The sequence below is a fragment of the Myxocyprinus asiaticus genome, chromosome 7, assembly GCF_019703515.2.
Source record: "Myxocyprinus asiaticus isolate MX2 ecotype Aquarium Trade chromosome 7, UBuf_Myxa_2, whole genome shotgun sequence".
Classification (NCBI taxonomy): domain Eukaryota; kingdom Metazoa; phylum Chordata; class Actinopteri; order Cypriniformes; family Catostomidae; genus Myxocyprinus; species Myxocyprinus asiaticus.
In genome coordinates, this window is record NC_059350.1 from 35,003,283 (window position 1) to 35,018,193 (window position 14,911).

The 14,911-nt window shown below is 38.1% G+C and overlaps 1 protein-coding gene across 1 annotated transcript in view; it reads left to right on the forward strand.

The window, feature by feature from the left end:
- The window catches only part of tll1 (tolloid-like 1), a 76,020-nt gene that overhangs the window by 29,588 nt on the left and 31,521 nt on the right, over positions 1–14,911 (forward strand). The window contains exons 2-6 of the mRNA XM_051703069.1: positions 1,396–1,506; positions 3,726–3,806; positions 4,506–4,676; positions 4,762–4,879; positions 12,411–12,589. Coding sequence (XP_051559029.1) covers positions 1,396–1,506; positions 3,726–3,806; positions 4,506–4,676; positions 4,762–4,879; positions 12,411–12,589 — 660 coding nt within the window. The remainder of the gene's footprint in view (positions 1–1,395; positions 1,507–3,725; positions 3,807–4,505; positions 4,677–4,761; positions 4,880–12,410; positions 12,590–14,911) is intronic.

Here is a 14,911-nt window from a genome sequence, read left to right on the forward strand (position 1 = left end):
TTAGCTATTAATTGCTATATTTTTGTCTGTGAGTTAAACATAGGCTGGTAGTATACCACTCTTTGAGAGCTTTCTGACAACATATGACACATGGATATTTGATCAGTTTGATGTTTTTACTGATTACAATAATATGTGCAGTGCAAAATTATTAATAAATTATCAAAACGGAACACTTCTGATTTGTCTGCAAATTAAAAGCACTTGTACAGTTTTGGTCATAATGCCTACATGCACTGTAAAGTAGAGCTTCTAAGCTTTAAAACTATACATAATTTGTGTTGGTCAAGACTGTATTTATTAATATTTTTATAAGAATTTATCAAAATATTATTATAAGGCTTAGTAGATGAGGGACACTTAAGTCTTCTGAAAAGCTTTCAAAATCTTTAGAGCAGAATTCTAAAGAGACTTTCTCTAGACTTGCAGAACTCACAATAATTAGATGAATTTTTCTACACTTGTCATTTTGTGTCATTCTGTAGCAGAGAGTCCCATAGATGAGTAGAGTGGGGTTAGAACAGTGCTAATATTAGTTTTCTATAAAGGGTATAATTCCTAGGAGACTCTTCATGAATGTGATACAGAGCACAATCATGGATTCAGACTGAACAATGTCAAAGGAATTGATAGGGGAGGGATGGATGCTTATTACACACATGCACGCACACACAATACAGAAGAAACAATAGTGGCGGCCTAAAGTTACAGTTACGTGTGCATACGCGTATGCATGCTCACACACGCATGCTTGCACATGAGCAAAGTTTATTTCAGTATGGAACAATCAAGATGGCTTAAAGCATATTTCTTATTGTTTATTGTTTTATATCAAGGTTGAGGAGTGAGTGACCTGCCAAAACTACTCACACACACACACACACACACACACACACACACATGGCGGAGTTCCCAATATTATGTCCTTTTTCTTGGCCATCTTTACAATCTCCTTGGCGACAGACTAATTTAAGGTTGCATGATGTCATGACTAAACATTAGGAATGTTGATACAGGCAGGATACAGACATTATATGAACAGGGTTGGGAAGATCAGAGCAGGAAGTATGTACATATATGTTCCTTGTCATCAGCAATAGCCAGCTTGCTCATTTTTAAACAGCATCTCAGGGCCGTATACATTGTCTTAGGGGAACTTAGTCTGTGTAAGTGGAAGGCAAACTGACAAGCCTGAGATGTTTCCTCTCATGTTAACTTGTCGATCGATTGTGTATGCAGCAAACCTTAAATTAGCATCAGTCAATGGTCTCAGGCCACACTAAGCCATTGACTCAGCATAGATGTCTGCCAGCACTTAGACCAGCAATCAATGATGCTGCCAAAGAATGTGTGCTTGTGTATTCTAAAAATATCCTTCTCTGTTTCCCTTTCCAGCTGCATTTTGGGGAGATATTGCCTTGGACGAGGAAGACTTGAAAATGTTTCAGATCGATGGAACGATAGAGCTCTCACAGCAGTCACATGAGAGACAGGGACACATGTCTGGTAAGGCACATTAGATTTCACACATGTAGCATCTTTAACTGACAGATCATTCACATAAGCTCCTCAGTTTTTGTCAGAGGTTATTGCAATACATTACCTGAATTATCCGTGTGAGTTCTCATGTGCATGTTTTTTCAGCTGAATACAGTAGCAGATGCAGATAAGGTTAAAGCTGCTGTCAGCATCTGCTAAGGGCTGTGGGTTGTTTCTGGTGCAGTCGGGTTCAAGGTTTGAGCTACTGTTTGACTCAGTTCTTGAAGCCACTTGTGTGCTTTTTTCGTCCTGATGTCATGTTTGAAGTCAGACCTTCCTCCAGGCGTTCAAGGCTCTGATCTAACACTGGCCTCTGTGCAGCGCTTGGTTCGACTCCAGGGTGACACACAGAAACACACACAGACCCACAGCAGCTGTGACTATGACTTTATCAGTCTGAGATGCTGAGGTGTCATAAGGATGAGATGGATATCCATGATTGTGTTGTTGGCAGGATGATCTAGAGATATTAAAGTAATTTTGAAGTTGAATAATGTGTGGTGGATTTTGGGAGTTTATAGCTTTAGGTGATTAGACTTGATAAATGCTCCTGTCTCAACTCCACTGCACCATCAGCAAACAACTTGTGCGTGTGTTTGTGTGTGTGTTTGCATAGCAAGGCTTTTGTCCTTTGATCCTTATGTAAAGGGAAAAGTGCAGAAGAGTGTGTGTGTGTGTGTGTGTGTGTGTGTTTGCCAATGTTCGTTTCTTTGCGAGTTAGATTAACCTTGCTAACAAAATCCTCCTTCATTGATTTCTGAACTTCGCAAAGCCAAAATGGGCGTGTCTTTCTCAGTGGCACATTCTTAAGTGAAGCTCAGGTCATAATCGACATAAACTCCAAGATTTTCTTGGATCTTAAAAATGCATGGATTTTGTGCAACTTTATAACCATGCACTGCAAAACTGTAAAAACTTTGAAAACTGCCTACCTTGTTAACATGTCAACGCTTTATAATAATTATTTAGTTATAATAGTTATTTTTGCATTTCTCATAGACTTTTATGATAGTGCTCTGATCTCACATGCTGGTCTCTGTTCACATCATAATTTGGGTCCGAACCATGGTCTGATTGCGTCATCAAAGTCAGTACTTGCGGGCAGCTGTTTAACACTGTAACTAGGTAACAACCCAAGAAGACATCAGCTTTGCTGTGTTAAGTGAAGTATTAAAGTTTGTCTCTTTGGATTTACCATCAAAACTTGCCATGCACAGAACAACACTTGTGTTTGTCTGCACGGATGCATTGAATATGCAATGATGTGATACATTTTAGCGTTTGTCTGCCGTGAGCCCGTGGATGCATTGCAAGAGATGTGAAGAATGTGAGTGGATTTATTTGAAGACAAGCAGGTTTAAGAAATGCATTATACCATAATAATTGTGATCAAGAGCCTGAAAAGATGCAAATTATACATCATCAATAGCGGTTTATTTCCTTGATTTGGTACGATTACGTTCATGTCAGCAGCGAACCGTACTGGTGTTTACATGAACCGTACCCCAGACCACCTATTCAAGCGGACCTGGCTGCGGTTCTCAGGTGCGAACCCGAGTTCGGAAAAGAGCATTCATATCATCCAAACAAACCAAACTTTGATGTCATTCAAATGTGTATGTGCACCATTGTGCAAGAGTGTGTGTGTATGTAAATCCCTGAACTCAGCCTTTCCTGCATCTTCGATTCAGAGTTTTGTTTGTTCCTCACTTTCCTGTCTGCGTCGGCATTCCATAGAGAGAGAGAGAGAAAGAGAGAGAGAGAGAGACAGTAAATGGGATAGGAAGAGAGCAGAGGAACAGAAATGTGTGAATAGAGATGTTCAGTGAGAACCCTGGGAGTGTAAGAAAAGAGTAGGTGAGATGTTGAGTGAAGGAGAAAAGGACAGTAAATGGAGTGATAAGGAGAGGTGAGGACAGAGGGATAAAATAGGTGTGAAAATGGAAGAGAGCCAATAAGATGAATTTCACCCATCTCTCTTGGCTCAGTCTGCCTCCAGCTAAAGACAATGTTCATGTAATGTTAAAAGAACACTAGCACAGTTTTAAGTTACTCAGTTTAAACAACCAGTTCACAGTGTTCTCACAACATTATGATATCCCTCTTACAACATTCTCAAAATAACATATCCAGTATGTACAGCTATGCTTAATATTTGCATAATACTCAACATTTCTTTCTCTCAGGTGGTCTAGGAGAGCATAATCCCAGTAAGAAGAGAGGCTCGTTAAATCTGTTGCTTGACAGAATACGACGGTTAGGCTTTGGTAAGTTCATCTTTACACATAAGAAGACATAACACTGTGATAACAGCTAAAAGCACCTGAAAATCAGACATTACATGACAACAACTACAATAAAGCATCATCAAATACTATGCAAACATGTTTGAACTCTTTGACACAGAGTCCAAGTCTCAAGTCTTAGCCTTTTGTCATGAGTACAAGTTTCAATTTCAATATACTAATATTAATAATAGGTTAGTTTTATAAACACTGTTGTAGGACAATTAGTTTAATATCTTTTTAAAAATGTATAATTTCTATGGATTTCCTGGTTCAGTAGGACATACTTTATTAAAATTATCTCATTAGATGTTATCTACTGTGAGTGTCTTCACTAACTTTATTGCACTGGAGTCATGTGGATTGCACAGTCATGTGTTGGCAGGATGAATGTCATTGCAATAACATGCATTTGTATTTAACATTTAGAGGGTAAACTCTGTTTTATAGTGAGACATGTTTCAGCAGTTAATATGTTTAATGCCATTTATTATTGCTAGATGTAGTTTGGCATTTGATTTGATACCGCTGATATTTAGAGCCCAAATAAAGTAAAAAGTTAAATGAAAATGCAATGAACTTTATAAATAAAAGCAAAGTGAAATTCACTCAGGACTTCACATAACTTTTGATGGTAGCTTTAGGTTGATTCTATCTTTCTTTCTTCTCCCTGTGGTGTAGAGTCGTGGCCAGTAAACAGCAGTAAAGATGTGCAAAGCTCTAAGGCTGGAGGTAGAAGTGGAACCAGCGGCAGAGGTGTGAAGTCTCGAGTGCCACGCGCTGCCACATCCCGAGCAGAGAAGATCTGGCCCGGAGGAGTCATCCCTTACGTCATAGGAGGCAACTTCACCGGTGGGGGACCTGAGTGTGGTGGCGTTTACCATTGCCATATGAATGTTGTGATTTACATATAATGATTTCTGGGTGATTTTCACAGGAAGTCAGAGGGCCATGTTAAAACAGGCAATGAGACACTGGGAGAAACAAACGTGTGTGACGTTCATCGAGAAAACCGATGAGGAGAGCTACATTGTCTTCACCCACAGACCCTGCGGGTGGGTGTCTGTTTGTCCTCTATAATAAGATTACATTTTTTTCCAATGACATAATGTATGTATAAAAGGTGCACACATTTATACTATCCCCTTTATCATAATCACTGTGTGATTGACTCAAGAGAGATAAATGGAAGCCTAAGTGATAGTTCTATCTGGAAGACTCGTAGGAAGCATCACTTTATTCAATTTTGGCAATTCAATCCAATCATAATCCAGCCTATGCTTTAGAAGCTTTGCACAGCTGTCCTTCATCGCTTCGGTATGCCACCATTGTTTTTACCCCCAGTCACCCCTTAACCACCAGTTTAGGTCCTGTCATGCTTAGGTCTTCCAGCAGGATCTGACAGTTCAAGCGAGAATCTCAGCACTGAACCGTAGGATGGGGCTTGCTCTAACGGAGACTATTCTTTCTCTTTATTCACATTAATTTTTTCTAATTAATTAATTCAGTCTTTCTGGCAGAACTACACCTGTTTACACCTGGTATTAAAATTTGATTCGTTCAGGTGTTCAGGCGAGACAGATCGCTGTGTACATTTGCTGGTAACATACGTTTCAACACATCTCCTATGACTTTTTATGATCTGATTTTGAGGGAGGATCTCTAATGTCATGACTTTAAATTATAAATCATGTCAGCACATCATGAGTTGATAAAGCACAAAAAGAAAAAAGGGGGAAAAAAAGCACAAAAAGTCTTTTGTTTACAAATACACTTCCCAATTTTAATCTCATTGCAAATGTGACACTTGCACCTTTGTAAACTGAATTTTGGACTTGCATACTTCATGTGATCTGTCATTGCATGTTGATGTCAGGCAAACCCAAGAAATTCCATGAAGTCTTTTGCAGGTACTGTATATGTAGGGTCTTCTCCAAAACGTTCCATTTAAACACTTATTTTAGGGTTCCCACGCATCCTGTAAAACCTTCAATTTTGCAATGCAGTTTCCATTCATGGAAAAGTCTTGGAAAACTAGAAAAACACCTAAATGACCTGCTAAATAATATTTTGTCCTGGAAAATATTTTAGGATAATACAACTGTTTGACTGTGTTGCTAACAAGGTTTTTGTGCACAAAAACATGGTAACTATCGGGACTTGGAATAGGAGTCAAATACACAAATCTGTATCATTTTGTCACTGCCGGCAGCTACGCATTGTGAAACAACATCAACAGTTGAGTGTCATGGACGAATCCCTGTCACGTACTTTCTCTGCTCATCTGCTGTCATTTCTGCTTTGCTCCAACAAAATAGTTTAAGTATTGATATAATACAAAATAAGATTTTTCCGTTCCAACATTGCTGTTGTGTTAACCACAAAAATATCTGAGTTATAAACTTTTGACAACGATGATGGTCGGACAACTGATTTTTTTTTAAACAAATTCACACCCTGAGTTGGTAGCATGGTGATTCGGCCTTCACACCTCAAGATGTGAATTCATTTTAGATAATTCAACAATCGGAGTCTGCTTATACTACGGTTACCACATGTAGTATTACAGAAAACACAGACGGAATCACAGAATCTAGTCAATGACATTAGATATAAAACACAGAATGGAATTCTGTGGGATGGAATATGACATATTTGGACGAAGATGAATGTTTGAAAGCACAATTAATCAAATTAAAATTGCAACATGTCCTACTGTTACAATAAAACTGCAAAAGTCTGTGATTTAACTGAATAATTACACTGTATAATCTGTAAGTGGTGCACGCTTCAAAATGAGTGTGTGAAGCTGACTGCTCATACACTGAAAACACCTCATCATGATCATCGTGTGTGCTCTTGTGTGTGTGAGATAAAAGACAGCAAAGCACTCTGAAGTGTGCAGCACATACAGACTGTATTTATTTAATTAAATCACAGCTTTATGGGGATTAATAATCACTCTAGGCTATGTAGCGAAATCCTTATCTGGAGGTGAGACACTACCAAAAACACCCAGAAATGCCAAAATAAAAGCTAAATTTAAATGGACATATGCATTTTAGCTTAAATATTACACATGTTAGACACATCAAATGTCCTGGAAATGTTCTGGAAAATAGTGCCTTAAAAAGTGTGGGAACCCTGTATTTTCTTTTAAAACAACACGTAAAAGTAGAAACAAAATAAAAATAGTTGTAGCGCATTAGATTTGACTGACAGGTGAGTAGGCAGTCCTTTGGTGTTGTCTGGAATGCATCAAAGTCCCTTTCAGGGCAAGTCAGTCCACTCGGCGGCCATCTTTGGAACGCTTCTGGGCAGGTTGGGCTGCTATTTTCTATGTAAACAAGCAGCATAAAAGTACAGCACCTATTTACTTGAATGTGGAAAGACCGGAATCTTCAAAACGGTTGGTCACGATTGGTTCGATCAAAGAATATTCAAATATATAAAAAATTAAAATCTGGTATAATACAAAAATGTTATAATACATTGTGTTTCTTTAGCTCAGGTCATGCTAAAAAAACAACAACGCTATTTTCCAGGCGGGTTCAGCTTTACCTGTAAGTCGGGACTTCCTTTCCTACAACTGCTGGGCGTTCCAGTTTTCCTCATTCATTTTTAATAGAATTGGTTTGTCTTTGTTAAATAGTCTCTGAATGCATCAGGATGCATTAGTGTTTACACTACAAATGCAATGTGGTCGTGTGCATTTTTGACTACCAGGTTGTAGTTGAAATGTTTAATCAATAAAACGTTTTGGATTCTATTTACTCCTGTATTTAAAGCTGTGTACTTGTGATCGGACACTACAAATGCAATGTGGTCGTGTGCATTTTTGACTACCAGGTTGTAGTTGAAATGTTTAATCAATAAAACGTTTTGGATTCTATTTACTCCTGTATTTAAAGCTGTGTACTTGTGATCGGATTGCCCTACAGGATGTTAATACCAGGTGTATATGGGGTCTGAAAGATTTGAGGCCTGACATCTGCTCACCACTGGTAATGAACAGATATTGAAAGTTAAAAAGGTTTAGTGAAACTCAATGGTCATTAAGGAACACACTAAGATACTTATGTTATGTGTGTATCCTGTAATGTGTGCTTAAAACAAAGGTCTGTGTGTGTTTGCGAGAGCGAGTGAATAAGTGTAGGCTGAGACAACTACAGTCGGCCTGGCTTTCCTTCCTGCCCCGTTACCACGGTGAGCAAACCACCCATTGTTCTTAGGAATGGAATCCTAACAGTGTGTTAACAAGGAAGAGAGAGAAGGGAAGACGGAAATCGCATAAGTCTAGATAAACATATTGTTGGCAGTTTGAGGTGGTTCGTATCTGTACACTTTGCATTTGATTGATTATTTGATCACATGGAACATTGTTTAATAAAACAACACCTGATAAGAAGGTTTATGAGCCTATGAATGTTATTCAGTATTATGAATGGAAACAGAGGATGTGAAGTGTCTTTCAGTGAGCAGTGGGTATGAGAGATGTTGATGGACACGACAGAGGGAGGTGAGGTTATAGAGATTTTATAGAAAATGACAGAAAGATCATTGACAGAAGGGCAAGGGCAGATTAGAGCAGAGGGGAGAGAAGTAGAGACAGAGCATTACATAATATTATCCATCTCAGTACGCTCATATCTGTTATAATCAGAAGATGTCATTCAGCTACAAACCTGCTGACGGACAAACACGAGCAAAGACCGTTCACTCTGCACTTCTGTATGTGCATGTGTTTTTAAACATTTTCCACTTTGTGCATGTGCTTGTGTAATTTAAGTGTAATTATGTGTAAATTAAGAAAGTACTGAAAGGCATGATGACATGACTACTGTAAAGATAATTTTAAAAAAGTTAGTGTATTTACAGGTTGCATGTCTGTGTGTAAATGTATTGATTGGTTGCAGACAAGTTACAATTTTAAAATTAAATTTTTGTTTCATTGTAGTGAAAACATCACATTCCTTTTTTTCTTTTGATGTACATTTGTGAATGTGTTTTAATTACAGTCTTCCTCTATTCTGTTGAATGTGTTTGTGTTTGCTCCACACTATCACTGGCTATGAAATGAGGGATTAAGGTGTTCTAATCCCTGTTATAAATAGTGACTGACTGGAATCGAGATTACTGCTTTGTGTGTGTGTGGCTGAGACATGCTTAAGCGGAGACTATTGAGATTCTATCTGGATTCCTCGAACTCTGACTTCATAGGTTTGACTTTTCTTTGGGTCAGCATGTGTATGTGTTTTCTTTTAGGGGTAGGGTTAATGTTTGGGTCAGGGTTAGTCTGTAGTTTTTCTATAAAGCTAATTCAAATTAGCATTATATAAAACAATAAAATCCTATGGTATTTCCTCACTTAGATTGCTTGGTAAATGTTTAAATGTGTGTTCAGCCTGGTCTTCAAACTAAACATGTAAAACATGGTATGGTACCTGTCAGGGGAGCAAGCATGTTACTCCGATTGTTTACTCAATATTTTTCAAAATATTGTATACAGACTGAACTATAACTTTAAGTTTTACAGCCAGTTTACAATAGCATGTTGTCTGCAGATCTGGGACAGAGGGCATGGCATGTCATCCTGGCATTGAAAAAAATGGCAGCGACACTGACATCACACCACTGTAAAACTTAGCCAATCACTGCACTGCCACTGTTCTTTGAGTGGACGGCTTGAATGCTGTTGTTATTTAGAAAAAACAGCTTCAGCAAAAGATGTCAGAATGGACAGGATATCAAGTACAGTAAATTGACAGCATATAAAACAAAGCTGACCAGGATACTCTATATTCATTAACTGGGCTGGGAAAAATATAGATTTTTTCGATGCATCATGATCTTTGTTTGAACGATCTCGATTATTAAATCCCAAGATCGATCTTTCACTCTTATGAGGCAACCCTCTGTAATGTGAGTAAATCACTCGCACGTGCAACCACATTTCACGCTATGCGACTAAAAATGTCCATAGCCACTGGCTAGTAAATGTTCAGATTTCACACACCAGTGATTAAGTAGTTTAGTGGAGAAGACGTTATTAGCACAGAGGTCCTTTCACTGCATGTTGAGAGTAAAAGCCTTTGTGTTTTTTACAGTTAGTTGTTGATTAAAAAAAAAAAATAAATAAACATTTAATTCTAATCACACATGGATGCGCTAAAGAAACCACACACGTCTTCTTTCATTATAAGTGCTTACTGGCTGATGCTGCTAGTCTTAAGGAGACAGTGCCGATTAAGCATGTGTTCTACATATCAGTGTAAATACTTGTAAATAGTACAAAAATAAACAGTATATGCAACATAATGTATGGAATTTCAAGACAGCAATTGATGGAATAGACTGAATTTAAACATTTTCAAAAGCTAAAATGTGACCAATTTGATAAAAACTAATGATAAAATATAATTTGTAAAATTAATATTTTCAAACTGTACCTAGAAGGGTTGCCTAGAAGGTTCCATAATAATTAAGAGCATTGGCTGAGAGAGAATTTATTCTATATGTAAGCAAAATGGACAGAAATTTACCCATATGAATTGATATTGAATCGAAATCAGAATCGAATGGAATCAAATAAAATTCTGTATCAATACCCAGCCCTATTCATTAAGCAGTGGGGCTGTGAGGCTGCTGGCAATATTGCTATTTATAATAATCTTGTACCAATGCCAGCAAGTGGAACAATTCACCCTAATGTTCCAAATATTCACACCTCTTTAATGCAACCCACACACATACAGTGTAATAGGACTGTGCAGACACAACTATTAAATTGCATTAAACAGTTAATGTTCACATCAACCTTCAGTATGGGGAAAATTTTTTATCTCTGTGATTTAGACCATGGCATAATTATTGGTGCCGGATGGGCTGATTTCAGTATTTCTGTAACTGCTGATCTCCTGGGATTTTCACACACAACAGTCTCAGAGAATAGTGCGAAAAACAAAAAACATCCAGCGAGTGGCATTTCTGTGGGCGAAAATGACTTGTTAATGACAGAGGTCAGAGAAGAATAGCCAAACTGGTCCAAACTGACAGGAAGATGACAGTAACCCAAATAAACACTCGTTACAACAGTGCTATGCAGAAAAGCATTTCTGAATGTACAAAACGTCGAACATTCATGCGAATGTGCTACAGCAGCGGAACCACTACTGTCAGCTTAGAACAGGGAAGTGAGGCTACAGTGGGCACAGGCCTACTAAAACTGGGCAGTAGACGATTGGAAAAACATCGCCCGGTCTGACAAATCTGGATTTCTGCTGAGGTACACAAATGGTAGGCCCACTGCAGCCTCAGTTTTCTGTTCTTGGCTGACAGAAGTTGACCCCCACATGGTCTTCTGCTGTTGTAGCCCATCTGCCTCAAGGTTCGATGTGTTGTGCATTGTGAGATACTATTCTGCTCACTACAATTGTACAGAGTGGTTATCTGAGTTACCAGTCTGGCCATTTTCTATTGACCTCTCTCATCAGCAAGGCGTTATCGTCCACAGAACTGCTGCTCACTGGTTGTTTTTTGTTTTTCGCACCATTCTCTATACACTCTAGAGACTGTTGCACGTGAAAATCCCAGGAGATCAGCAGTTAGAGAAATACTCAAACCAGCCCGTCTGGCACCGACAATCATACCACGGTCTAAATCACTGAGATCAAATTTTTTCCCCATTCAGATGGTTGATGTGAACATTAACTGAAGCTCCTGACCCATATATGCCTGATTGTATACATTTCACTGCTGCCACCCGATTGGCTGATTAGAAAATCGCATGAATAAATAGAAGTACAGGTGTACCTAATGAAGTGGCCAGTGAGTGTATATATATATATATATATATATATATATATATATATATATAACAAATATTTGTTTATCACAATATTGCTTCGGTACCTTAGATACATGAATTAATATTTGTAATTTTATTTAAGTGAGCTTTCACATCAAGTTCATTTAATGAAGAACCAGGTTGTCTAAGCAGAAACTCTAAAATCTGCATTTCTCGCTTCTATATGGTGCCAAACTAGTAAATTGAAACATGCGATAGAACCCTTTATGATGTATTGAATCTTGACGTGTTATGAGGTGATAGATGTTACCCAGCCCTATACTTGAAGTGTTGCTTAAAGTGATGGTCATTAATGAACAAATTTTGGGATAACTGTCCTGTTGAATTATTTTAGTTTAGCATGTGTATGCTCGAGTCTTTTACAGAAAAGTAAGGCTTATCTCACTAATCTGCCTCCACTTGGTAAATTTTTTGGGACCCACCTCTCTCTCTCCTTCCTCTTTGTCACTCGTTTGCGATTCATTGCGCTGGAACTTGGTCAGGAGTGAACAATTTGTTGTTAAGGAAACAACACAGCAAGAATCTAAAAGTTTACCTCAGCTTACCCCTGATTGCTGTTAATCAGCTTGGTCACCCCACGACACCCAAAACACTGAGGGTTAGCCCAGCTCACCACTCATCAAGCCCTCATTACAATCATCACAATGCTTTATGACGCTGGGGTGAGCTGAGGAAATGCTGACATTTTATTTAGAACTTTTTCTTTATTGTTTCTAAAGGTGTTGCTCCTACGTTGGGCGCCGTGGCAATGGTCCCCAGGCGATATCCATTGGGAAGAACTGCGACAAGTTTGGCATTGTTGTTCATGAACTTGGACATGTAATTGGCTTTTGGCATGAGCACACACGACCTGACCGGGATGATCACGTGACCATCATCAGAGACAACATCCAACCAGGTATGCATTACCTATCACCAGTGTCAGCACCAGGATGAATTACTTAGGGGGGCATTTGAAATTTCTATGGGGGCACACATTCACTTTACAGTTACTATAGCTACTGTAATGCGACTAAAATGACTGGTGGTGTTTAGGGATTTCATCATTATACTGTTTCATCATTAACCGCAAAGACAAGACATTTTTTATTTACACGTGACAAAAATACTATATACTGTATGTAATATATAAATTAGTTAGTGAGTTTTTCGCAAGCACTTGTGCCTGGCTGGTTACTGGCTGTTGTTATGGTTATGAACGGAGGCTGCATGTCGTGGACTGAACGTGCAATTTCAGTTCACGTGAAACTGTGCCTTAAACACACGAACTCCAAAATATAAGAAAGGAATTTGATGTACCAGTCTCATAACCATAAAAAGGGACTTAAATCATCTGTTTGGGAGCATTTTAATAACTGACTGAAGATGATCGGATGTAATACAGAGAGTCACAGAAGTCATATAAAGGTACAAATCCTACAAATGGGACAGGATGTTCCACAAGTCCTGCAACAACAAACTAGTGAGTTTATTATTTTTGGCTATTGTGCTTTAAAAGGGACGAATTGAAAGTTGCAATTTTTTGTAATATTTAAGCGTGCTGACAGCGCTGTGCATTCAGCGTGATAAACTTTGAGAAGTTGCGTCTCTATTCATCCTCATTATTTAAAGCATTGCTTTTGTTCAAATTAAACACATTGAACAGTCAATTTATGTTCCTGTTATTATGCATAGTCCACATGTTTATTTGTGAGATGTTGTGGACACATTAAAGAACAGTATTATTATGGAGTGTTGCTGATTCTTTGGTGGAATCAATATTCTGCACCCAGGATGCAGACAAGCAGTGTTGCTCTATGTTGGAGCATCACTTTTCATTATAAAGCTCCCCTGCGGTAAAAAGCACATTTTATTTTATTTTCTCCCAAAACACTAAAACTACCACCAGACTTTCCTTAACAGCTGAGGATTATGCTCCTATATACAGATGAGCTCTTCGTGATATATTTTAGTCTTGATAATTAATGATGTGTTTAAATCTATCCGAACTCAGCAAACACTTGTTGATATAAAAGAATATGTTAAATCAGTCATGCAGTGCATCTAGATGTACAGACTGGTCAATTAATAAAAGAATGCAGGGCCCCATTCCAGCTAACAGATCAACTCACCATATGTGAAGAGCAACTCCATCCTCCACTTCTTCATTGAGTGCAAAATATACAGTATGTCCTTCAGTCTTTCACTTCTGATCCTTCAATAATTTGGGTTTTATTGATATTTAGCTAAATTTCACTTTCTTCACATTTTAGGCAGAAACAATTGAATTGCGTCATTTTAAACTAAACTTTTTTTTTTTTATTGTTCAGTTTACTAAGTGGAGCCTTGACTTGAGCTGCCAGCCTCCTTTGGCATTTATGCAGCACCTTTCAAACTCACCTGGGCTTTCACATATGAAATAAAATAAATGAAATACACATTTTCGCATTAGCCTATATGTATTTTGTACACTTGAAGTTAAATCGATTAAAACAACTGTTAATTTTATATAATTTGTCAAATATTTTTTTTAAGACTCAGCCATCCTTGCTACTTGTGATGGACCACCAATATAATATAAAACTTTACCACTGTTATCACAGGACTGCCTGCTGTTAGACTACTGTGAATGTCACCAGGCAGCGAGAAACGGTTCAAGTTCAAATACCGAAAGACTCAAATAAACCAAGTAAAATCGCAAATGTACAGCAGTTCATGTATATGAGTTGATGATGATTTTGTGTTTTTTTTTTTTCTCCCCAATTTGGAATGCCCAATTCCCAATGTGCACTAAGTCCTCATAGTGGCTTAGTGACTTGCCTCAATCCGGGTGGTGGAGGACGAATCTCAGTTGCCTCCGCATCTGAGACTGTAAATCCGAACTTGACTTGTACTGTAGGGCACTGTATTTTACTGTATTTGACCAATTTTGAATTTCAGCAGGTAAAACTTTTCCGTGGGCAGACCGTTTCTCCTGTTTCAGTGATATAAACAGATAGCAGGCGATGTGAGATCGGGAAGTAAAATAAAGCATGTGGAGCCACTAAAACGTAACCCACAAGATCACAAATTCCTTTTTTATAAGAGGGGCAAGCAGAACGAAGAACTAAACTGTTCAAATTTGCTGCATGTCTAATGCATCGCATGTGCCAGGATCCGCCTTTGGTCAAAGCAAATAGTTTAATTCTCTATTTTTTTTGTTTTTGTTTTGTTTGTTTTATTTGAGTTATTTTACTGATTT